We start from the raw sequence: 25,972 nt of genomic DNA on the forward strand, positions 1-25,972 counted from the left end.
AGAGGTGGGAGGATCCCAGAAAAAGCCATTTAATCCCAAAAAGGGGGCGTGGCCATAACTTTTACATGTGGCAGCGTGCACTTTAAAAAAATTAAATGACGTTTTATTGGCAGGAAGTGTAAAGAAAGGCAAAGAGTCGTGACACACTTCAGGTTATTTGTCAAAATGACAACAAAAAATAACAATCAAGAATAATAATACAAAAATATGGATTCAATTCTTAAAATCTTTTTTTTATATTTTCTTCAGTGAAAATTTGTTTTGTGGGTCGTCGTGTTATTAAATTCAGGCATATTGCCTCAATAGTTACAAATATGGAAAGCCCCCTTTGAGAGCTTTAGTATGAAATGTAACTCAATGTTGTTTGTGAAAATGCAAGTATACACTTCTGTATATATATATATATATACATATTTATTTTTTTATTTTTTTTATTTATTTTTTTTCATCTTGTGTCAATTGGCACAAAAAAATTAACAAAACCAAAAATCATGTGTTTTGCTTATTCAGCTGTGACACGAGGATGATATGGACATGATAAATTATATTTTTGGAAAGTTCTCGTTGAGTACTTTAATATGAGGTATGACTTGATTTGATTTGTTGTAAATGGATTTTTCTTACTTTTAAACTTCAACAGGCATTAAAAACAATGTACGATTATTATTATATATTTTTTTCATGTATTGACACATGAGCAGGGTTATTATAGTTTTGGAATTTTCATTTTAGTAAGTTATTTCGTTTTGAGTTTTGCTTTTTACACTTAGTTTTAAATCGTTTTCAGGGTGTTTCTGTTAGTTTTTATTACTTTTAGTTATTTAAAAAATGCTTAGTTTTAGTTTCGTTTTTTCACGGTATTAGTTTTAGTTTAAAAAAAAGAAGTTATATAACTGGTGCACAATATTTTTAAACAACTAGAGCTGTCAAAAGATTAATTTTTTAAATCAGATTAATCACACCTTAGAATTTGGATTACTCTCGATTAATCGCTTCATTAAAAAGGCTTTTTTATCAACAATTTTTTTGCCCGACAAATTTAAAGAACACCTGTTATTTGTATTTGGATTTGACAATTTGACGTAAACGTTGCATCCTTTTTAACGTTTGACTGGTCCTGTGCGGTTTTGAGATTTAGTGTCCTCCCCCCTCGCTGGATTTTCCGGGCGGATTCCCGTCAGGAGGCGCCCTGTTTATCTTGGAACGGCCCAGTGGATTGTTCTGCGAGAGGCCGGAAAGTGAGATGGAATCTGATTCAGCAAACAGCACAAGTTCAGTGCAAAAAAAAAAAAAAACTCACACGTCACACACATAAAAAAAAAAGGCTGACCTGGACTCAAATTCCATAAATATTTATTACATATCAATAAACGGAAAGACCTCCTTTCACAGCGGTGGTCAACATCACTCGTTTCAAATAACTGCTCCAATAATCATAGTCATAACAACAATAATCATATTAATAGTCATCATCATCATCATAAATGTTCAGCTCTGCTTCATAATTTGAGGCCACATTTGATACACAAACATTTACAAGTGGTACTTGGCATTAAAAACGATGGCGGTTACAATAGTTTTAAGACACTCGGTGTTGTTTTTTTCCCTTGCGTGTGTGCGTGTGAAGCCGTTTGAGCATTTATTCGATATCCTTGGGCATCCGGTTCAAGGTCCACGATCGAGTGTCGAGAATAAATGTCCAGGCCGCTGAAAAAATATCGACGGCGTCGTCGAGCAACCGACTTTGATTCGTCTTTCATCACATTTCTACAAAAAAAAAAAAAAACGGAATGGACGTCATTTATTGTTGGGGGAAATTTGGGGGTTTCTGTCTTTCAGAATGTTTTTTCCTGTTTTTCGAAAAATAATAATCAGTTTTTCTCCCCCCCCCCCCCTTATTTTTCAGGATACTTTGACCTATATTTTGAAAATGTACCCTGTTCTTCAGAATTATTTTTTCCCAAATAATTTTTGCAGAATAATTGATTTTGTATGAATTTTTTTTCTAAATTATTTTGAAAGTGAAAACTAATTTAAAAATCAAACTCATTCTGATTAACTGGGGGGTATTTTATTAAAAAAAAAAAAAAAAAAAAAAAAAAAAAGCAGAAATACCCAGAAAACCGTAATAGAAAAATAAATAAATAATTTATTTTTGTTTTTTTTCGGGGGTGGTTGGGGGGGTGCTCCCAATGTGTGCTACATGTACAACTCGTGATGTTGAAATTCTGTGAGTTAACATCTAACGCTTTGCTAGTAGTACGAGTCGATATTAAAAATATGGAATAAATGCTTAAACAGCTTTCAATTGTGTGTGTGTGTGAGTTTTCTTTCGTTGGATAGCACAGAGAGGTTCAGCAACAGTCCAAACGACAACAACAACAACAAAAACAACAAGAAAACCAAACAGCCAAGGGGAGGTAGATGAAGGAAAACAAACTGGGAGCAAACGCGTTTCGACGACGCGTCGACGGAACCCGGCCGTCGTCACAAAACATGAGAGTGGAGTACCTTTGTAAACATTTCAGAACATTTGTGTGTGTGTGTGTTAACATTTCTTGGGTTGAGGAAGTGACGAGGTCATCATGCAAGTTGGACGAAGGCTGCTGCGGGGACTGGTCCTTAAAAAGCTTCTTTTGTTTATCAATTTTACTTAAAGATTGTAACATTTATTCATTTGGTTTTAAGTAGACGCGGATTAAATGCCGACGCTCGCAATACCACCCCAGACCTGAGCAGGCGATGGTGAGTGTTTAAAAGTGACGAATTATGGATTTTGAAAAATATATTTGTATATAAATACAGCGAACCCCTTTACTATAATCGTGATTCCTCCTTCATGCCCTTGCATTATCGCCCATTTTTAAGCATTAAACTTTTTTTTTTTTAATACAATACATATGCGAAACAACCATTAAAATGGCACTGAAATTATTATTTTTTTTTTTTCAACTAACCAAATTTCTTTGGATTAAAAGATATGTTTTTGGTAATCCTTTTTTGTATTTTGCATGTGTGTTAAAGCAGCAGTTGTTTGAAGGTTTATAATTTCCGTGACATCCACGATCCTTTTCGTTGGCTCATTTTTGGTGTTTTTGCATTGTATGTTAGCATTAGGCTATCAGATGTGATGGTTATCTAATTGACTATTTTAGTATTTAAGGAGACAATTTTTCATTCCTTTTTGTTGGATGCTTTTCCCCCCCCCCCACAACGCTGCAGTTTCTTGAAAGGGTTAAAAAAAACACTGTGACATTTATGCTAGCTTTTAGCCCATCAATGGCGTTCGGCAAATGTATGTCAGCATGAACCGGAGCTGATTTGTGAAAGGAAAATGTTTTGTCTGTTTTGCTGCTGCGTGTGTTAAGTAGCAGTTGTTTGAAGGTTTAGAATTACTGTGACATAGATGCTAATTTCTGTTAGCTTGCCTATCGTGTTTAGTATTGTATGTTAGCATTAAGCTAGGAGACTCGGATTTACGATTTTCTTGTTTATTAGGTATTTATAGATGTCAGTTTATGGCACTTTGCATTGTTTTCTTAATACTATAAGCGTAAAATCAGAATTTTTTTTTGACTTAATGTCACAGTATCAATAAAAAATACTTTCTTTATGTCTGTTGTGACTTTTAGGTCAGGGTAAACCGCAAAAGTTGAATTGAGGCAACTTGATTATTTTTGTTATCGTTGTGTTTCCAGAAAATGTTTGGACAATTATGCTACCAGGCTAACGACGTGTTAGCAAGAAGCAAGTGCTTCCGGTTTTCCGAGCGATGTATCGGGGGTTCGCTGTATTTTGTTGACATTTGTTAAGGAGGAGATGTTAAGGAAAGAAGCCCTCGTTGCGTATTTCTTGTGATAAATTTGGACTCTGGTTTAACCTGGAGAAGGACTACAATCATGGCTGCTACCGCCAACCCCCCCCCCCCCCGAAAGAGGTGACGCAGTTCCGCGCTGGCTGCTGGGAAATGGCACTTGGGGAAAACCTCCAGCCCTGTTTTCAACCTGGGTACACTCAAGAAAAGGGGAATAAGCCAGAGAAGAGAGCTCGAAATGCAGTACTCTTGTTTTTTTTTTCTTACTAAATAAGAGAATAAAATAGATTTGTTTTGATATAATACATGTATAAATATCATCGCAGACATAACGCCACTTTGTGTATAAACAGACGTCTACAAGTGTTTCGTACGCTTTCCCGGAAAATAATAATCACATTTTATGATACGACAATTAAATGAGAAAATGTGGGTTTGACGTGACTCCGTTTTTTTTTTTTTTTTTTTAAAATACATATGACATTTTCGAGAGCGCGAAATGGCCGCGAGTAGAAGCTAGCGCCGGTCGCTGCTCTTTGGGTTTTGATTACAAACACGCACACACTGACACATCCGTCTGACACGGCAGCCATCTTGAAAGTGGGGAGATGAAAGGAACATTAAAAAAAAAAGGGGGGGGGGAATGAAAAGTACACAGCAAGCAAAATCGACAAGGGTATATACGCTACGCAGAAAAAGTTTGGGAAAATCGAGTGTTCAGGTGAAATTCCAGGATTTTACTGGTGAACTTTGACCTTTTCTATACTTGCTGGATGTTTTAGTACATTTGCTTGTATGTGTTGCTGCTCCGTGTGTTAAAGTAGCATTTAGAACGACATCTACGCTAATTCCGTTAGCCCATTGATGACATGTTACATCGCATGTTAGCGTTGAGCTTGTAGACTTTTATTAGGAGACTCTTTTTTTTTAAATCACGACTTTTAAATTTAGCTCATAATATTTTCACATGATTTTCATAAAATTACATAATCATTCTAGTTTTATCATGTTTTTCCTCATTATATTGCTTTTTTCACCCTTTGTGAAAATATGACTTGATAAATTTGCGACTTGATGACTTTTTCCTCTTGCACTATTTTGACGTAATTTAAAGAAAATACGTGCCTGTGAGTATTTTTCTTTATATCTTCTGTTTTGTATGTTTTGCTGCTTTGTGTGTTAAGTCGGAGTTGCTGGAAGGTTTAGAATTACTGTGACATTGATGCTAATTTGCATATGGTTCCTCATATTAAATGTTAGCATTAAGCTAGCAGACTTAGCCAAAATCATATAACAGTATGTTTTGTTGATTAGGTAGACAATGTTTCATTTTTTTCTTTTGTTTTTTTGGTCTCAGTTTTATAGTAAACTTCAAATGTGTTAAAAGCGAGTACTCAAGTGCATTTTAGACCCATCCTGAAATTTCACCTAAAAAGCCCAATTTTTGTGTGATAAAGGTACAGGTTGAAGTGCACAGCGGGATTGTCTTCACTTGAGGTCCAGGACGTCTTCTTCGAAGGGGGCGGCGAGGGCGAAGGCGCTGGCGAGCGGCAGCGGACTGTCGGCTCGGAGCACCGAGGTCTCCGGCTCGGCCTCCAAAATGGACGCCGCGTCCACGTCGGCGTCGTCGACTTCCGAGTCCAACCTGACGAGAGAGAAAAAATGTGAGTGTTTCTTTGTGACTCTTTTACAAGCTGTCGGTGCCGGTAAACAAATGGTCAAATTGAAGCCGGCGTCTGACCTGTCGCTGTTGGTGGACGTGAGCGCTCGCGCTTTGGGCTCCTCCGCCGCCGCCGCCGAGTTCTTCTTGCTCGCTTTCTTCGCTTTGGACGCGCCGCCGTCCGATTTACTGCTCGGTTCTTCCGTCAGGCCTGTTAAAAAGATGTTTTCTATTTGTTATCTTTTGTTACTCCATTATCTCATTTAATAATCAATACGAAAAATGTAATATTATAAATAAATACACATTTAACGTCAACATTTTCAATGAAAATAATTAGTTGATTTTTTCATTGTAATAAATGAAAAAAATATTTAATTCAGTAAATCAATGTTATGTTTCTATTCATTTAATAAAACAATTCAGCATTAATTTTAGATAATAAAAGAAAAAATATTAGTATAAATTTTACATACACTAATTTTTTCATGTATTGTAAACAATAAAATAAAAATAGTACAAATTTCTTTTTTTTTTACAAATACATGTAACATTTTATTTATTTACTGCAAATAAGGAAAAATATATGTGCATTTAAAATGGTTTATTATTGATCGCAAATTTAAAAAAAACTTTTTTTTTGCATATACATTTAATCTTTTTGTTTTATCCAAAAATTGGTTAATTAGGTAGCTCCAGTGAAATATACATATTTACATTTAAAAAGTCATAAATAATTATTGTAGTCATTAAAAATAATTTGTTATTTCAATAAATAAAATCATGAAAGCTTGTTGATTGGTTAATTTGGTTTTGTAAATTATACCAAAAAAATAAAAGAAACAGTTTTGCATAATTTCTTGATGATTAATTCTTTAACTCGCTATACATAATTACATTTAAAATGTACATATATTAGAAGGATTTTAGTCAGTTCATTAGAACACATTTATTTTAATATATAATACAAAATATATGAAACACACATATACAGTACATATATGCATATTATAGATATATTTAAATAAATGTTGTCAAGAAATGATGAAATAACGCTAATGTGCTGGTTGACGGCGACGTGCAAATATGATATTTACCGAGCAGCTCCTTGCGCGTACGGCTGGCAATCTCTTTGATTTCCATGCGCGACAACGACAGCGAGTGCGTCACCGAGACCAGGGGGGCGGCGCAGGCCGCAGCGGCGGGGGCGACGCTCGGCGCCGTCGGCACCTTGTTGACCAGCGGCGACTTGAGGGGTCTCTCGATGCTGCGGCCCACCAGGTTGCACAGGGGGATCTTAAAGATGTGCCTGCACGCCGACTCGCCTGGGACGAGGTCAGATCGACGACTTTAGTCACACAATGGAGAGCATTTTCTTGAGGGGGGGGGGGGGGGTTCAATTGACATTGACATGGCATGGAAGGAATAGGCTAGCTTAGCTTACTTTAGCTTCATGATGAGAAGCAACTGGCAACCTTGTTGTAATGTAAGAATAACGTCAGAATGTGATAAGAACGAGGTCGTTATGACGAGAGAATAAAAGTCGGTGTATTTCGACAATAAAATCCTGATGTGAGAACAAAAACTTGATGGCGCTTAAAAAAAAAAAAAAATGCAACGATACATGTGAAAGTTGTGGCATTTTAGAAGAGAAAAAAAATCACGACACGAATCACAACAATAATAATAATAAAAAAAGAAGGAATTATGACAACAAAGTTATGGAAAAAAACAGATTGTGGTGTCAACACTGCCCAAATTAGAGTTAGGGGTTCGATGGAGGGTTTCCAACAAGGGTTAGGGTTTGCCATTAAGGTTTTAAATTAGGGTTAGCGCTTCCATTAAGGGTTTAAAATAGGGTTAGGGTTTGGGGTAATTGGGGTATAGAACTAGAGTTAGGATTTCTACTTAGGGGTTCAAACTCGGGTTTGGGTTATAAATTTGGGTTTCAAACTCAGGTTAGGCTTTCACATTGTGAGGGTTTCATAAGGCTCCAAACTAGCGATAGAGTTTTAAACTTGGGTTTTCTTCTCAAGCTCGAATTTGTGCTTCAAGAACACTCGACAGCTGCTAAAGTGGCCACCGGGGGGCGCTGTTGTCACTCTTGAGAGCCACCCAATGGAAGGTCAGGACGCGCCGCGCAGGTCACCGGGGTCAGTTGGCCGATCGGGGTTTTATTTCCCATCATGAGTGAGTCACGGCGGCCAATTAAGTGGGATTTTTTTTTACGAGAGCTTTTAGCGCTAATTGCTGCGGTGACATCACATGACCCCCGCCGCCACACCTCCCTCCAAGGTGCTCCGGAAAAAACTCCCTCTCGATTCTCCCCGCCCCCACCCGACCCACTTCCTCTTCCCTATTGGTGGCTTCGTTATTGGGACTGAGCTGACAAAAGTCTCCATGGCGACAGCGCAATCTGGAAATCACGGCCTCCCCCTTCACTCCCTCTCTCCTAACCCCCCCCCCCCCCATCGCCCCCCCCCCCCCCCCCCCCCCGTTGGTGGCCTCATCTGCTTGCAGGCACCAACGACTGCACAATTTGGAGCTTTGTTATCACCGCTGAACCGTGGCATCTTTTCAGTCCTTCATCCTGAACTGAGGACTGAAGAAGTCATCTGAAAACCACAACGCAAACTTTTGGTTTCAAAGCTGGGTTAAGGTTTTCAATTTAGGGGTTTAGGTCAGGGTCTCAAATGCTTAGACAGTTAGTGGCAAGGTTTGAAACTAAGGTTGGGGTTTCAAATGATTGTTTCAGGCTCGGGTTAGGGTAGGCGGGTCAGCTGGGTAGCAGGGTTTTAAACGAGGGTTTCAAATGAGTCTTTCAAAATGGAGGTTAAGGTTTTAAAGTAAGGTTTTAAATTAGGGTTTTAAATTAGTCTTTCAAAATGGAGGTTAAGGTTTTAAAGTAAGGTTTTAAATTAGGGCTTTAAATTAGGGGTTAGGGTTACAATTTCAGATGAATGTTTCACACTAGGGTTAAGGATTTAAAGTAGGGTTTTAAATTAGGTTTAGGGCTTCAAAGTAGGGTTAGGATTTCAAGGTAGGGTTTATTATTAGGGGTAGGGAGTTAAACTAGGGTTGTGTTTTGACTTAGGGTTTTAAAATACTTCTCGGGTTTCAAAGTAGAGTTTTAAACTAGGGTTAGGGTTTCAAAGTTGGGTTGAGGTTTGAAATGAGGTCTCAAAGGCAGGGTAGGGCTTGTGTCCCAAGTTAGGCCTTCACCCACAATTTTGCTTCATGTTGACCCCCCCCCCCCCCCCCCCCCCCAAAACGACATGACGTTACGTTCACTTAACATCCCGCGACGTCGTTCACGATACCTTCGGCGTCCTTAGACGTGTAGAGCGAAAGCTTGGTACCGTAGGGGATCCGTATAGAATCTGAACCGGGGGATCAAGAAGAGGGGTACACACGCACACACACACACGCACACACACGCACAGCAAACACAACATTAAGGGGGTTACCTTATTGAACAAACGTCAACACCCGGGACACTTTGTCCTTACCGTCCCCGAGCGGCGAGGGGAAAACGGGCATCTCGTAGCCGGTGGGCGTCTGCGGGGAACTCTGCGAGCTGGCGTCCCGGGAACTGCAGTTGGAGGCGGAGCTGACCGGCGCCGACGACGCAAAGTAGATGTCCGACTGCGGGGAACGGCAACATTTGGACGGCGGACAAGATTTCACTTTGCAGCATTTTGCGCGTATGAAATACGAGCGCGTTGTTATTGCACGCAGATGGACCGGCGGGCCTCGTTTTCCCGGCGGGCTCGTAAAAAACGGAGACAAACGAGAGAGCTGAGGCGGCATTTTTGCGCTCGTGCTGAAAGACGTCTGCGAGAAAGTCTTCCTCATTTCGAATCGACTCGTCCGAGAGGTCACAAAAAGAATACGTACAAAGAACTGCAGACCTCAAACACCGTTATAGCAAGATGAAGGTCCGGGGCTGCTTTGCTACTTCATCGCCGGGACAACTTCTTGTATTTAACCGAACAATCGGTACCATCGAAGTCATCGTCTCACAAAAAACATCGAGCACTGACCCGCGAAGAGGCAAGCTGCAGTTCCGGCACCACCGCCGTGTACACCAGGTTGCCGTTGACGACCAGGCGGATCTCAATGGAGTCGGTGGTGAAGGCCAGGATGTACGGGAAGGCGCACACTGCGGAGAACAACAAACGCCAGCGCTAAGATGACAGGCAGCGTCGCAGGTTCCAGCTCCACCCGTCCCGCTATCACCCGCATTTTGGTGGTTTCTTTCGCTACAGCTTTGAACTATTTTGTTCTGCCTCCACTTCATTTTGGGTGTAGTTCTACTATGGACCACGAGATGGCGGCACAATATTTTGTTTCAATCCCATCCAAGCTACTTTACTTTGAAAGCACGTTTCCAAAGTGCTGCACATTGACATCCGCACACTATCATACACGTACAATCTAGTAAAACAAATTTTAAAAAACGGTCTATAAAATACTACAATACAATAAGTAAAATGAAAAATATATACATGAAAAAATAATAATAAAAAAATGTAAATAAAAGAAAAATATATAAATTGCAATATATTATAGTAGATTATAATATATTTATAATATACATTCTACTATAATAGAATATTTAAAAAAACACGCTGAACTAAAAGCCAAGGAATAAAAATGGGTCTTAAGTTTGGAATGAAAACAGGAAGTATCTGAGCGCAGCCTCGTTTTTGCCGAAGATGACTGAATGTGAAAATTCTTCAATCTTGCCTTTTTTACGACTACTTGATATCTTGGTGACATGTTGGAGTATTGCTACGATAACTTTCAGAAAATGCTACGCTAAATGGCGATACTGCTATTTTGTCCCATGACTAACAACGACATCGCGACATCTTGAATGCAATTCTTACTACCGCCAATTACTGTCGTGCGATGATATGCTGTTCCGAACCGATCTGGAATATGAAATACTCGTTAGACTATAACACGGCCACCTGAATGTATATATTTGTGTGAGGTGTGAAAAGTGGACACACACACACACACACACACACACACACACACACACACACACACACACCCCGCGGCATATGCCATGACGCTCCATGGCGACCGACGGGCGCGTTGCCGTGGCAACGTACCGATAGAGTTGGGCATCTGGTTCCAGCTGAAGTGGAAGTCGGACGTGTTGGACTGGATCATCGGCGTGGAGCCGTTGAACGGACACACTTTCTTGTACGAGCAAATATCTGACAGGAAGGAAGCAGGAATGAAAATTGTTGGCTGTCAAAATTTTTTTTTTTTAAATATGATATCCTTGAAATCCATCTTAAGACCATGCACTAGTAGGATCTTTATTATTGAAACTAGGACAAGTTTGGTATACTAGTACGACTGTTATAAGTTATTTTTTAAATTTTTTTATTTTTATTTTTTTTATTTTCTTTTTAAGAGCTCAGTATTGTTCATTCGGAAATGTCATCATCATTGCTCTTTTATTATTATTATTTTTTTTATTATTATTATTTTTTTTTATATTGTACTGTTATAAGTTATTAAAGATATCAACTGTACACTAGTCAACATATGCGCTACTAGTGCTACTGTAAAGTGCTTGATGCTAAGGATTTAACGTCACTATTAGCACTAGTAGCACTCTTCCTAGTTTGGTCCTGGTAAGGGCAAAAAAAAGTATTTGTCGAGAAAGTTGTGTAGGTGTTCGTGTACCCACAATTGTAACACAACAGCAGACCGGCCTCGCCATCCTCGTACACGTCGACAGCCGCCACAAAATTCACCTGCGGGCGGAAACGAAAAGCAAAAACGATCAACTCACGGGGTCCATTCACATGTGTGTTGGATGTAAAAGTAGTGCGGTGCGTCGCGTGCCTGCTGCATCGCAGATTTTTAAGACATCGAAAGAAGAAAAAGAAGAATGGCAAGAAAAAGAGGTGTCAAATCTATGTTCACTCCCACAACGGCGCCGTTTTTAAATATGCTATATTGTGTGCCCGGCTTGGGTAGCAGTAGTTCGAGGTTGAGAACTCCCGCGACATCCGTGTTCATTTCCATTCACCGGCCTATGGTCTTGCGCATCATAAGTTAGCATTAAGCTAACGGAATTTTATTTTGAAATGTTCTGCATGAACATTTTGATGTTTAATAGTTTGAATTATGTCTTGCTAGTGGTGTAGAAAATAACCTTTTTGTTTGGCGTCGTGTGATGCGGTGACATTTTTCTCATGTCAAACGAAGGTTCGGTCGCCGCGCCTCACCTTGTTGGCGTCGACGTGGTGCAGCCGGTAGGCGTCGCCCGTGCTCTCGTTGATGAGGTCAAACTGATGCTTGTAGCCCACGCAGATCATGTTGTCGTTCTCGCCCGTCGGCCCGTCCACCAGGGCCATCACCGCCGGAGGGTCGCACAGGCAAATCTCCTGGCGGGAGCGAGCGCGGCCGCGTTAACTGATTGGGCGCCAGCGGGTGGCAGCGGAGTATAAGAGATCAGCCCGGCCCATGTTGCAACAAGCTTTTTTTTGACAGTCTTTTCACCAGGAATGTGAATAATGATGAAACGTAGCTATATGCTAATGCTAATTGCTGCAAAAGGGAAACAGAAATATACTTTTTAAAATGTTTTTATAGCAATAGAACACAATATTCTGTGGGCCTGGCAAAGTCTGTCCAAATCCAGTAAAACAGCCGGGAGCGAAGGGGGTTGCTTCAGTGAAAATGGCTGCGAGTAAATGAGTTAATTAGCCTAAGTGGATGTTTTCATAATTTTTATTAAAACTCATTCACTGCTATAAATTCATAAAAAAAAAGAAAATAAGATTAAAAATTTGAGGCGACAGGTGATTACATTTTTTTATTGTAATTAATTGCTAGACTTCACTAGTTAACTCACGATTAATCACAAATTTTATATCTTTTCCAAATGTACAATAAAAAAAATCTAGATTTTCATGCTCTAGTTAACAAAAGTGGACAAAAATGTCAAACTAAGAGAAATAGTTCAAATACATTTTTTGACGTTTATAGCATCAATGATAGTGAATGAAGTAAAAAAAAAAAGATTATTAAAAATTCACGGCATCAGGTGATAAAAATTTTAAATCCTAATTATTCGCATGACTATCTGTTCTAAATGTAAAATAAAACAAATCTATGTTTTCATACTCTTGTTAACAAAAGTGGAAAAAATGTTAAACAAATAAAAATAGTTTAAATGATTTTTTTTACTTTTATAGCCATCAATGGCAGTGAATGAAGTAAAAAAAAAAATCATAAAAAATTCAGGGCGTCAGGCGATAATTTTTTTTAACCGTAATTAATCGCATGACTTCACTAGTTAACTCACGATTAATCACAAATTTTATATCTGTTCTAAATGTACAATATTTTTTTCTAGGTTTTCATACTCTTGTTAACAAAAGTGGAAAAAATGTGAAACTAATAGAAATAGTTCAAATTTTAAACTTTTGACGTTTATATCCGTCAATGGCAGTGAAAGAGTTATAAACAAAACAAAATGGGGACCGGGGACTGACCTAAAGTGAAACCATGGCAACCAAAAATGTGGCCAATTCGGGGGCGGCCATGAGCGTGACGCACCCGTATGTACTGAAAGTCCTCCACCGGCGAGTCGGCCCCGCCCACAGCGCTGAAGCCTTCCAAGCGTTTGCGGGTGATGAGGAGCAGCTTGTTCCGGATGGCCGCCACGATCCTCAGCTCCGAGCCGTGATGCGTGTTGATGGAGTACAAGTGGCAACCTGGTGGGCCCAGATTGTTGTCAAACTCACGTTGGGGGGTGGGGGGGGGGGAGCCTGCAGTGTGAAAATGGGGGTCACGGCCCACCTTTAGTTTTCTCCAGTTTATTCTCCCGGCTGTCGCATTTGCCCCGCGCCGGCTGACGCTCCTCCAGGCCTCTCCGGAGAGCGCTCAGTCGGAAGACGTACAGACGAGCGTCCTTCCCTGGGAAAGACAGTTTGGCGGCCGTCGTGTAGCGTCAACTTTCAATTTTGGAGAGTGACGGTATCGATCGTCTATTTTGACAATGAACTCGGGCTGGCTATCGATTCTAATTTCCTCGACCATTCGATTTCAATTCACATTCCATTTTTTTTTCCTGATTCACTTCCCATCAATCCGACATTAATTATGGAACATTAAGTCTTCTTAATTATCAGAACCACAAACATTAAAATTCCAAATTAAATTTTGCCGAGGAAGTAACTAGTTAAATGATTTAGTGTTATAATCACTTACACAAACACTTTTTCTATTTCCATTTTTTTTTTTGATTTTTTAATTTTTGGGGGATGCCTGCATTCAGTTTCACCCCCAAAACATAAAAATGTAAAAAAATTAATAAAATTAAATTTAAATTTAAAAAAGGAAAAATTCTTCTTAATTATCAGAACCACAAACATTAAAATTCCAAATAAAATGTTGCCGTTGAAGTAACTAGTTAAATGATTTAGTGTTATAATCACTTACACAAACACTTTTTCCATTTCCATTTTTTTTTTTGATTTTTAAATTTTTGGGGGATGCCTGCATTCAGTTTCACCCCAAAACATAAAAATGTAAAAAAAAAAATTTTTTAATTAAATTTAAATTTAAAAAAGGAAAAATAATGCACATAATAATATAAATTAAAATATTTTTATAATTCTAATCCAGTGATTCTAAATAGAAATGAAAAATATTTTGAATTGTCTTAAAGTGTAGGAAGTCAAGTCTTTCATAAATATAAGACAATACTTTTACATTCATGTGAACTGTAAATGTTAAGAAAACAGTAACCCCCACCCCCCCCCACGGAGCTGTCACCAACGTCTTACAAATGCAATTATGCCATCTAGTGGCAGAAAAATGATCTCACAACACAAATCAATATCACGCTCGTTTTTTACAGTACAGTTCATCAGCTTCGACGCCAACTGACATTTTGTTCCCTCCCTCGCGAGAAGACAAAAACCTGCAAAAACGTCACCTTTGTCTGCTCTGGTGATGAGCAAGTCCTGAGGCTCCAGTATGTGCATCTGCTTCACCAGCAGCGTCTTGTCAAACACCTGCACCGGCACCAGCACCGGCGGCGCCGGCGGTGGCGGCGGCGCAGCCTGAGCCTCTGACACACAAAAACAACAGCCAGCAGCAATTCAGGAACAAAAAACAAAAGAAACAAAGAAAAAACGCCTCGAGAAAGCGTCGGATCGATCGACGTGGCGCGGCGCTCACCCGTGCTGGATGAAGGAGGATCAGGGCCTGGAGGGGAAAAAAAAGAATTAGCCCGCAGCATCAACATCCGAGTGACTCGTTGAGAACCCGAGTATCCTTCCTTGTTTGCATTTTCCATTAGCAATTGAAAATCACGATTATTTTCTTAGCACTGTTGTTTCTGATCTAACACAAAATCAAATTCAATGACAGCCTTAGATCAAAAATAACAAATTGAAAAACATGTTATGGGAATGAATCTGATTTAAAAGTAGTACTTTGACGCCATCATGTGGTAAGTTAATATCAAGGAATTATGTTGAAATGAGTTGAAGCGCTTCATTCAGACAAAAGCAGCACATTGCCGCCATCTTGTGACATTTGGTTCCGACCAATTAAGTTTACGAGCCTCATTTAGACAAAAGGAGTGCTTTGCCATCATCTTGTGCCAATGAATGAACAATGTTGAAGCCGGTTGAGGAGCTTCATTTAGACAAAAGCAGCACTTTGCCGCCATCTTGTGACATTTGGTGAAGTTTACGAGCTTCATTTAGACAAAAGTAGTGCTTTAATGACATCTTGTGGCATCTTGGTTCCAATGAACTTCGTTAAAGCCAGTATTGGAGCTTTTATTTAGACAAAAGCAGAACTTTGCTGTCATCTTGTGACATTTGGTTTCCAATTAAGTTTACAAGCTTCATTTAGACAAAAGTAGTGCTTTAACGACACCTTGTGGCATCTTGGTTCTATGGAACTTTGTTAAAGCCAGTTGAGGAGCCTCATTTAGACAAAAGCAGTACTTAGCCGCCATCTTGTGACATTTGGTTCTAATAAACTAAGTTACTAAGTTTAAGAGCTTCATTTAGACAAAAGTAGTTCTTTGCATTTCCATCCTGAATTTGCAAATTGTGGGAGAACGCTGAAAATAAAAACATCCCAAAATGTTTTGTTTTTGGATTGGCAATAGAAAAAAGGGCGAGCTTTGACGAACGAGCGATGGACGTGGACGGCAATTAATGGCGGCTCACCGTCCAGCAGCAGGACCCCCGCCGCGTCGGTGGCCACCAGCAGCGCCGGCCCCCACGAGTCGGCGCACACCACCTCGTGAGGGAAACCGCCGCAGAAGGGCTGCGACTCCCACGGCTGCCGCAAAACACGCACACGCACACGCACGCGTCAGCACACACACACACACACGCACGCTCGCGCGCTGCGCCGCGCGCCATGTTGCGCAACGTCACCTCTTTTCTGCACAGGCCGCTGGTGACCAGGCTGGTGGGGGCGTCGCCTCGCACGATGGTTTTCAGCTTGAGGGCCTGAATGGCGGCAAAAAAAAAAAGCAAAATGACAAAAATTCTTTTTCTTCAACATTCACTTCAAACGTCCCGCCATGTAAATGTGCATATTGATTAGGGGTGTCGCAATTAGTGCGTTCATTTTGAGCGCGATTAATGGCCGACCTTTGCTTGACGCAGCACGTTAAAATTTAGCAGTAATAAATCGAATAATAATTAGTGCTGTCAAAGCGTTCAAAATCCGCCCCCTCTAACTTTATGTTGGCAATTTTTTCAAATTTCTGGCCCAACTATTGACCTCGAACCCTTAACCCTGTGTGTTCTTGTTTTGTTTTCCTTTTACCTGCCCGATCCGGACAAATTCGGCCTGGCGCGCCTCCTCCTTCTTCCGCGCCGATTTGGGCGACTCGGGCAGCACGTCGCTGAAGGAGCGGCGGTTCAACATGTTCTGCGGGGAAAAAGGGACCTAATATGCGGCACAAACACGATGGAGGTGAGAGGAGGCGGGACAAAAGAAAGCAGAAGAAGCATCAGGACGCGGACAGGCGGACCCAGCCCGGCTTGACGCCAGCGTTTTGAAGTACAAAACTTTATTGCTGGACTGCATTCCATTTCTCAGGAGTCCCCGCCTCCATTTTTGAATTAGGAAAACCGTTATCAATACTTTGTCCCAATTGGCGTGTTACTTTTTTTCAACACGATGACACCGGGATGTTTTTGCACTTTTGCCGCCTGAGCTCGACGGCGAAAGTCAGCTGAGAGGAAACGCAAGTGACAGAAAAAAAGGCAGGACTGCAGTGGAATCACAATGTGTGTGCGTGCGCGCGCTCTGGTGCAGTATGCGGAGAACACAGTCAGCAGCTTCTCAAGTCGCAGTGGTGACATGAGGGGGGGGGGGGGGGGGCAGGGGGGGGCAACCCCAAAAGACTCGCTGCTACCTTGTGCAGGTCGGGCATGAGGTCCTGGTACAGCGAGCGGATCAACATGTCCAAAGTCCGCTGACGCTTCTGGGCAAACGTTGGCGTCTCCAGTGTGGCTTTCTCTCCATTGATTACTGCGTGAAGAAAAAGCACGTGTATTGATTATGTTGCTCACTTTTCAAACTTTTTCATTGGGGTTTATTTTCGGGTGCGGTTCTACCGTTGACCACTAGGTGGCAGCACACCATTTTGTTTTAGGAGTATTTCTCCGCAGCCGAGTTTCTGCTGAAGAATTTTTTTTTTCTTCAAACCTGCTTTTCGCGCCTACAAAAAGCGACACCTGTAGGTTGATTTGTAATATGCAGTCGACTCTTGCTTATTCAAAAGTTTTTCCCAAATTTTATTTTCCAGGATTTTTTTCCCCCACATTTGCCCCCATTTTTCATGGAAAACATATACTGAATGTTGATCAGTGTTTTTTTTAATTTTTTTTTATTAACTCATTCACTGCCATTGACGGCTACAGACGTCAAAAATTAATTTGAACTATTTCTATTAGTTTTTTCTTCCACTTTTGTTAACAAGAGTATGAAAACCTAGATTTTTTTTTTATTGCACATTTAGAACAGACATAAAATGTGTGATTAATCGTGAGTTAACTATTGAAGTCATGCGATGAATTACAATTAAAACATTTAATCGTCTGACGCCCCTAATTTTTAATAATCCTAACTCAAGATTAATCATGAATTTGATATCTGTTCTAAATGAACAATAAAAAAAAAATCTAGGTTTTCATACTCTTGTTAAACAAAAGTGGAAAAAAATGTGAAACTAATAGAAATAGTTCTCGGCTTTGATTTTTATAAATGTGTATGTTGGCATGTTTATGGCTTTTATCAAAACATATTAGGTTCAATGAAACTTCAAAAGTTGCATTGAGGTTCATAGAGGACTAAACTGTATTTTGTTAACGACAATTAAAAACATTAGCATCATTGACAATTAAACTGCCTCAATTGGTCAAAAAACAATCATGTATAAGTAAATCAATCAATCTTACATTTGACTAATAAAAAGTCCCTGAATTCGTGGTGATCGGTAAAAACCGGCGGCGACGGGAGGGGCGGTCCAAACAGCGGGACGCTCTCCTCGGAAAAAATCTTCAACCTGCGGCGAGAGAGAACATGAAAATAATTTTTATTTTTTTTTATTATTTTTTTTTATTTTTTTTTTTTATCACAAACTAATGCGGACATTCGTGGAGGCGCTCACCTGTAACTGTCAGTCTGGCAATTATATCGAACTAACGCGAAAATATCTGCACGTGCGAGCGAGTGAAGGAAGCGCGCGAGACTCAAGATGGCGGCGCAGGCGGCGCAGGCGGCGCCCGAGAAGCTCCCTGCAAGGATACGAGTGAAGTGCGAGCGGATCATGGACGGCTTGAAGGACGACGACGCGTCATCGCCCTCCTGGAAGACGATGGTGACGATGTCGTTTCCGATGTGGCGCTTGCGCTCCACCTGCGGGGGGCGACAAAGGCACAAGAAAGGAGGAAAGAAGTATGGAACCGCATTTCAGCATTTAGGGCAGCTTCTTGGCGTTCAACTTGCAGTCCATACTCGTCCGCACTAGTAGAACGACTATGGTGCACTAGTAAAAATGGTTGTATCGTACTAGCAATTTTTTTCCACGAGTGACACTTTTGAGCCAAATAGTACACAACTAAACTATTCTGGTAACTCACTGCACTAGCAACACCAGTAGTCCCAACTAGGAGGCATGTGTCAGGCACTAGTAGCATGAAGTTGAATTATTCTACTTGCATACATGTACCTTAACCGAAGATATCAAATACATACTTCAACTGCTCGATATTTACTTTAGGGTCTATGTACTAGTACCCTGCATCCATGCATTCAAACAGCAACCAGGACACATGAGACAAAAGAGCACTAGTAGAACCAAAGTAACGTTTTTTTTCTTTGATATTTCTGCAACTTTAGCATCCAAGCAGGAGCGAGTGAGGCGAAACTACGTACTATGTGACTTCTACACGCTGCTCATACAAGTGAAGTGTAGAATTTTGTAACATCAATAGTAGTACTAGTAGCATGCAGTTGTTAGCAGTTTTGAGCATTAGTACACGCTAATAGTAGCAATAGAATACCTACAGTGCACTAGTGAAGGGACTGTGTTTTACTAGTTGTAGTAGTGACTGCCTTCCACACTAGGCTACTAGTGCACGATGCCTACAAATTGAGCCTAATAGTCGAGTAGCAGTTGACTAGTAAGGCACAAGCAAAAGATGCACTAGTAGTGGGAAAAAAACCATGACTAGTTAGACACAATTTTTGTACAAATGTTTTTCTACACTTTCACGAGTGGAAGGCAACAGCGATAAATACGTGAATAGGAAGCCCCAGTCGTGCTACTAGTGCGCTAGTGAGGGCAAGGAGTGCACTAGTACCTTGACCTTAAAGGCGAAGTCAAGGCAACTGTCTACTGAAATTGACGTCAAAGTACCCTCGCGCTCGCATCGCGAATGTCACAGTTCACCTGGTTTCTGGGTTTGGTTCATGTGACCTTTCGCAATGCGAGCCCGAGGACACTTTGATGTCAACTTCAGTCGACAGCAGAGGGCAGTAGAGCACAAAATGGCAGCCCCCTGACGGTGATGAAAATGGATGGATCCATCTGCTTTGTTATTATTCCGCAAACGCAAATATTAATCAGAAAACGGTGTTTAGACGAGTAGTGGGGCACGTAGAACATTAAATTGCAAAGAAAAGTAGTACACCTTTTTTAAAGCGAGTATATGGGAAAAGAAGCACACCTGTTGTTTGTTCTCTTTGGAGTAGGGCAACATGGTGGACACGTGGAACATGAGCTCGTGGCCCTGATACACCGTGTAGATGGACTTGATCCCTGTAGTGTCGTCTGGAAGAAAGTTGGTGCGTTTACCAGAAAGCGCCATGCGTGGCTAACTTCGACTTAGCGGCTCATTTGTTGCTAAAGCTCAGTTGAGCAAAAATGCAGACTGGCCAATCACAGTGAAGCTAAATAAACATGAAAAAAATCACATTTATATGCTAAATATACCGTAACGTTGACGCTAATTTCCATGAGCCCCGTCTATGCCATTTTGCATTATACGTTAGCATTAAGCTAGCTGACTTTGGTTAAATGAGATGCTAAAGCCTGTTGTTAAGTTATTAACATTGTTTTTCAGTTTCAATTTATATTTTAGCCGTTTTGGATTTAGTTATAGCTGTGTAGCTCAGTGAATAGAATAGTATTGTATTCTTATCTGTCCCTCTCATGAGAAAAGAAGGGCAACGGGTTTCTCTTCTACTATTATCTACAAGGGAGTATAGTCTCGTACCGGTCTCAGTCGGAAGAGGGCTGATGTATTATTGTTTTTCTCTAATCTGATTTGTATTCCTGGGAACTTGCTGAACTTGCTGATGGGAGGAGACTTTTCGTATTCACCCACTTTTCAATAAATAATGATGTGCAGCAGGAGGAGGGACACACAATCTGAACAGAACACTGTTTGAGTGAGTTCAATTGTTGTCATCAGAAGCTTCTGTTATAATGATACCTTTGCAAAGGGACTTCTTCACCAGAATCTCAACCATTCAGTTAATTGAACACGCAAAGAGTAGAATACTAAATATTATCTACTTTAACACTGTCAAGGGGGTCTAAATTCTAAAAAAAAATGACAAATTTCCGTAACGTATCAACCGCGATAAAGGCCGCGTTTGCTGGCGCTCGTGCTGCTAGTTCACAAACACGCAAACCAGGTGCACGCGTGCTAGCCTCGTTAGCGTAGCTTGTAGCAGAGTTGTTTTAGCACTTCTTACTCTTGGTGTCCAGGCCCCCCCGATAGCCGGCCCATCCCTGCAACGTTATGCTGTCGCCCAGCAGCTTCAGCAACTTATCGAAGCTCTCACTGCCCGTTTCTGCAAGAGACGGTAAAACAGAAACGGACAAACGACCTTTAGGTAATGCTGTGGAGGGGGGGGGGGGGGGGGTAGGCCATTTTGTTTTACCGTTGCTGAACATCTCGTCGTCTGTAAGCTGTCCGTCTTTGGCAAACAGGACGCCAAACTTAAAGTTGACGGAGCCCTGCGGGAAGGTGAAACTCATGACTGACCGTGGGAAAGTCACAAATATACAAATCACGGACGGTATGCGCCATCTTGTACCTCCTGTTCCTCCAACACGAGCAGATCCTGAAGGGAAGAGAATGCAAACGTTAGCAGCGACCGATGCTACGCTAAGTGACATTGCGTTACATTAAATGACGTGACATCACATTCTGGCCGCTAAAGTCTTCATATATAATGTTAAGTTATTAACATTGTTTTTCAGTTTCAATTTACATTTTAGCCGTTTTGGATTTAGTTATAGCAGTATGGCTCAATGAATAGAATTGTATTATCTGTCTCACTCTCAGAAGAAGGGCAACGGGTTTTTACATTTGCTATCTTGAAGGGAGTCTAGGACCGGTCTCAGCCGGTCGGAAGGGAGGCACAGGCTGATTATTGTTTTTCTCTAATCTGATTTATACCTATGGGAACAGAAGGGGGGATTTTCTTGTATTCACTGAGTTGTAAACAAATGTACTGTGGGCTGATGGGAGGAGACTTTTCGTATTCACCCACTTTTCAATAAATAATGATGTGCCGGAGTAGAGGACACACAATCTGAACAAGACCACAGTTTGAGAGAGTTCAATTGTTGTCATCAAAAGCTTTTGATACCTTTGCAAAGGGACTTCTTCACCAGAATCTCACCATTCAGTTAATTGAACACGCAAAGAGTAGAATATAAATATTGTCTACTCTAACAATAATTATGAATTTTGTTTAGTGTTGTTTCACTCCCAAAAAGGACCCTGAATGATATTATTTTACTTTGCGTTTTGGTACGTTTTGTGTATTACGTTCCGTTACATCACACGACACGACGACCTTCTGCCATTCTGCCACGAGGGTGCGTTAGCGTCACGCTCACCTTCTGAATGTCGGGGTTGAGGATCTCCCGCGGGCCTTTCTCGAACCTGTCCATGTTCATCGCGCTGGCGCGGCGCACACGATGACATGGGAAAAAAAAAGAGAGAAGTGAAAAAAGCACCGCGGGAACCGAGTCAGGGCAAATTGCCTCAAGGTACATGGAGGGAAATGTTAAGTCATGCGGCCTTCAACATTCGTAACCTCGGCGGAATTTTTTTTTAGAGAGCAGTTAGAAACGCGTTTATTGTTTGCACACATTCCAATATTGATTTTTGTATTTTTTTTTAATTTATTATCTTCAAGAGTGAATGAGCATCTCCTCACCTCAGGATGGACTTGACGGATAAGGTTTTTGTGGGGCTGTAAGGGATGCTGATCTTCAGGGTGCCCTGTGCAGACCCACCACAACGAAAAAAGCACAAAATGTCACAAAAAGACATTCAGCATTTTCACCTTTAAATCGTCGCAAACGAAACGAGTGACTCGTGAAATGTTGCCATCTTGGCCAGAACGCTGAGTCATGGCGCGCCATTTATATTCACGTGCGTGCGCCGACGTGGCCGGCGATGACTCAAGAGCCACATTGTCTCCCGCGCCCTCCCCCGTCCCAGTTACTTCCTGTCCGTCCAACAAACACAATGTGGCTCGTTTGAAAAACTAAACAAAACATTTGAAGTCCATTCTCAGAATGTTACAACAAATTGCGCATATTGTTGTATTCTAACTTTTTTTGCTTATCGTAGCAGATGTTGGAAGGATTCCAATTACCGTAAAACATGCATGCTAATTTCCGTTAGCACATCTACAGCGTTTTGTGTTGTATGTTAGCATTAAGCTAGCGGGCTGTCATCAGATGAGATGATCTGGAAATCAGCGTCATTCGACAGCGACAGCGGCCCGGAAAAGGTCAACAATTGTTCATACCGTTTTCCTCCAGAGGACGGCTCGATACTGCGGAACCCGCTGGTTGTTCTGGTCGGACAGAACCACCGACAGGTAGAAGGGGTTCTTCTCCGCATCCGTGCCCACGTAGTTTTGGTGCACTGAAAGGAAACGGCGGTGGAAGCTCTTACACCCAACAAAAGCATAAACACGAGACAAACCAACGCAAGTTTTTTGAACGGACCTTTCCCGAGGAAATACTTAAAGAACCATCTGGTGTGGTACTCGGGATTTTCCAAGTGGACGTCAGTTCTCCTCCAGGTTCCAGGAGCGTAGTCCAAATTCTGCTTGTCACACAAACAAGGCCCAAATAAGACACTGCTTGCTCACAAGTGGCATAAAAACCACGAACAAAGATTGTTTTTTCGGTTTTGTTTTCTTAACAAACATCATCCATTCCGTTTTCAGTACGTTAAATTGCATACATCTTTATATTTTCCGGCGGACGCATCTATTAGAGGGGAGGCGTTCAAGTTCTCCAAGTGGACCAAGGAAATTAGAAGGCATCTACACGGGAAGCGGCATTTATTTGCTTAAGTCGACAATTGAAAGAGGGAGGCATCTATTCCAGTGGATGACGGAAACAGGTAGACATTTATTAGGGGGGTGGAGTTTATTTGCTTAAGTGGACGATGAAGACAGGAAGGCATCTATTCAAGTGGATAATAGATATAGGGAGGCATTTATTTGAGGAGAGGCATTCATTTGTTCAAGTGGGCCACGGAAACAGGGAGGCATCTCCAGTACTCAGATTCAAACTTGGAGAAAGTTATTTGAGGAGAGGCATTTATTTCTTCATGTGGATAACAGAAACCGGGCTGCAATTATTTGGAGACAGGCTTTTTTTTTTTCTTTTTTTTTTTGCTTAAGTGAGTCGTGGAAACGGGGGTGCCTATTCAAGTGGACGACGGAAGCAGGGATGGATCTCTATACGGGGAGAGGCTTTTATTTCTTCATGTGGATGACGGAAATAGAGAGGCAGTTATTCGGGGAGAGGTATTTATTCATTCTAAGCGGGCGACGGAAATTCCATCACGTCATTACCTCATCTGTGGAGCCGTTCTCCACCCTGAAGCGTCCTGCCCTCTGAATGGCCCCGTCTGCATCGCTGGATATCAGCTGCCAAAAGGACAAAATGCATCAAATTACACGCACTCACGCGCACGACTAAAACCTTCTCACACACTACTGAAATGCACTCATACACACTGGTAAAATTTTGTTTTACACACCACTGAAATGCTCTCACAGTCCTGACTGAAATGCTCTCAGTCACACTGCTTTTTTTTTTTGCTCACTCAGACAGGCGAAGTGCTCTCATACACTTCTTAAACACTCTCACACTTACTACAGAAACACTTACATTTTGAAAAGCTCTCATACACACACAACTGAAACACTTTCATTCACACAACTGAATTTGTTTTGCTCAAATACACTCGTGAATTGCTCTCATATTTACTACCAAAAGCTCTCGCACAAACTACTGAAACACTCTCACATGAGTAAATTAAACACTTTCATTCACACTTCTTAGTTTATTTTGCTTAAACATACAAATGAAACACTCAAGTACACACCGGAAATGCTCTTCCTGGAAAAACTGAAACGCTCTCACACACACTACTAAAACATTCACACACTACTGATTTATGCTTTGATCACACTCTAGTGAAATGCTCTCATTTACACTACTTAAAAAAACCACATATGCTCACTCACACTCCAGAAACACTCTAACAGGGCATACAAATGCCCTCTCTCACAGAACATGACTAAAATGCTCTCACACGTGCCAATAAGTTTTTGCTCATACGCATGAATTTTGTTTTGCCCACACTCTCGTGAAAACTTTCTCAAACTCACAACTAAAATATTCTCATCCGGCACAATACTAAAATGCTCTCATTCACTACTACAATCTTTTTGCTCACATACTCAGTTGAAATGCTCTCTCACAAAAAAAAACAAAAAAAACAACTTACAACCAAAATAATTGCACACACTACCAAATTATTTTTGGTCACATACTTGGTTGAAATGCTCTCACACATACACTACTGACATTTCCGCCCGCTTACATACACTTCTAAATAAACTGCACATCATACTGAAATTAGCTTAGAAGATATACGAACTGTATATAAGTACTGTATGTATTTCAGTGGTGCGCATGATTGGTACCCGCAATTATGTTTGTGATGGCCCCTCATGCACACGCACACACACGCACGCACGCACATGCACACGCACGCACGGGATAATGAGGAGGCTCACAAACACACAAGAGGAGGAGGAGGAAGTACGGCAGATCATCCTCACAATTGCGGCACGTTTGGTTGCTAGGCAACCGGACGTATCACTTGTGCCTTGTGACCGCCCCCCCCCCCCCCACACACACACAAGCACCCCAAGCCCTCCTCGACAGAGGTCATTGTGAAGACGCAAAGGCGACATGTCACACCCGTGCAACAGATGGCGAGGAAGCAGGTTGAAATGACGCGGCCTCGGGAATTATTTTTCACTCGTTCACATTTTCCAGGACAAAGTGGCTCGATTATTGGAGGTACTTCACAAATTCCACATTTGCCAAAGAGCTCAAACTAAAATGAACGTAACTGTTAACAAAATAAAATGCTTTTGATTTTTTGCACAATAGCTACTTTGTGACTTTTTTTTTTTTTTAATCTTGCACTAAACAAATACCCCATATATTATTAAAAAACTAAAACTAACACTAAAACGAATGTAGACTAAACAAAACAAGCATGCTTGCTAAAATTGTAACTAACTACATTAAAAAAAAGTCGACGACAATGGAAAATTCAAAACTACCGGTCATTCTTATTTGATAACTTGTTCCCAACTGATTCAAACCACGTAAAACTGTTGAACCCATCTTGGATATCTTGAGATCTTAAAAAAATGTATTATTATTTTTATTTATCGTCATCATTAAACTGCTACAAGGACACACAATGCATGTAAAAAAAAAAATAAAATTCAAACTATAAAATAAGACGCTTGGTTGAAACTTACACAATTTTGAAATCAATAAGTTTATGTGAGCCTTCTTGTACTATGAAATGAAAGCAGAACCTGCAGCCAACCAAGAC

General features: G+C 40.9%; 1 protein-coding gene across 6 annotated transcripts in view; it reads right to left on the reverse strand.

Annotated features, from left to right (window-relative positions):
* Window positions 1–1,336: 1,336 nt before the first annotated feature.
* Window positions 1,337–25,972, reverse strand: part of garnl3 (GTPase activating Rap/RanGAP domain like 3) — a 49,635-nt gene continuing 24,999 nt past the window's right edge. For 3 of the 6 annotated variants that reach the window (XM_086097546.1, XM_086097540.1, XM_086097545.1), the window contains exons 3-31: window positions 23,901–23,975; window positions 23,041–23,143; window positions 22,839–22,957; window positions 22,239–22,303; window positions 21,916–21,979; window positions 21,105–21,131; window positions 20,949–21,024; window positions 20,760–20,858; window positions 19,727–19,830; window positions 18,305–18,413; window positions 18,166–18,211; window positions 17,954–18,060; window positions 16,909–17,024; window positions 16,314–16,436; window positions 15,917–15,991; window positions 15,704–15,818; window positions 14,697–14,723; window positions 14,452–14,586; window positions 13,311–13,427; window positions 13,068–13,225; window positions 11,732–11,890; window positions 11,188–11,254; window positions 10,598–10,705; window positions 9,518–9,636; window positions 8,984–9,119; window positions 8,795–8,854; window positions 6,572–6,799; window positions 5,556–5,685; window positions 1,337–5,459 (exon numbers count right to left, since the gene is read on the reverse strand). In XM_086097546.1, the coding sequence (XP_085953672.1) occupies window positions 5,303–5,459; window positions 5,556–5,685; window positions 6,572–6,799; window positions 8,795–8,854; window positions 8,984–9,119; window positions 9,518–9,636; window positions 10,598–10,705; window positions 11,188–11,254; window positions 11,732–11,890; window positions 13,068–13,225; window positions 13,311–13,427; window positions 14,452–14,586; window positions 14,697–14,723; window positions 15,704–15,818; window positions 15,917–15,991; window positions 16,314–16,436; window positions 16,909–17,024; window positions 17,954–18,060; window positions 18,166–18,211; window positions 18,305–18,413; window positions 19,727–19,830; window positions 20,760–20,858; window positions 20,949–21,024; window positions 21,105–21,131; window positions 21,916–21,979; window positions 22,239–22,303; window positions 22,839–22,957; window positions 23,041–23,143; window positions 23,901–23,975 (3,024 nt within the window). In that variant the 3' untranslated portion in view covers window positions 1,337–5,302. The remainder of the gene's footprint in view (window positions 5,460–5,555; window positions 5,686–6,571; window positions 6,800–8,794; window positions 8,855–8,983; window positions 9,120–9,517; window positions 9,637–10,597; window positions 10,706–11,187; window positions 11,255–11,731; window positions 11,891–13,067; window positions 13,226–13,310; window positions 13,428–14,451; window positions 14,587–14,696; window positions 14,724–15,703; window positions 15,819–15,916; window positions 15,992–16,313; window positions 16,437–16,908; window positions 17,025–17,953; window positions 18,061–18,165; window positions 18,212–18,304; window positions 18,414–19,726; window positions 19,831–20,759; window positions 20,859–20,948; window positions 21,025–21,104; window positions 21,132–21,915; window positions 21,980–22,238; window positions 22,304–22,838; window positions 22,958–23,040; window positions 23,144–23,900; window positions 23,976–25,972) is intronic. The other 3 variants (XM_086097544.1, XM_086097541.1, XM_086097543.1) reach the window with 3 other exon arrangements.

This window comes from Leptonotus elevatus, chromosome 15 (assembly GCF_054856555.1).
Source record: "Leptonotus elevatus isolate MCC_2025b chromosome 15, RoL_Lele_1.0, whole genome shotgun sequence".
NCBI lineage: Eukaryota > Metazoa > Chordata > Actinopteri > Syngnathiformes > Syngnathidae > Leptonotus > Leptonotus elevatus.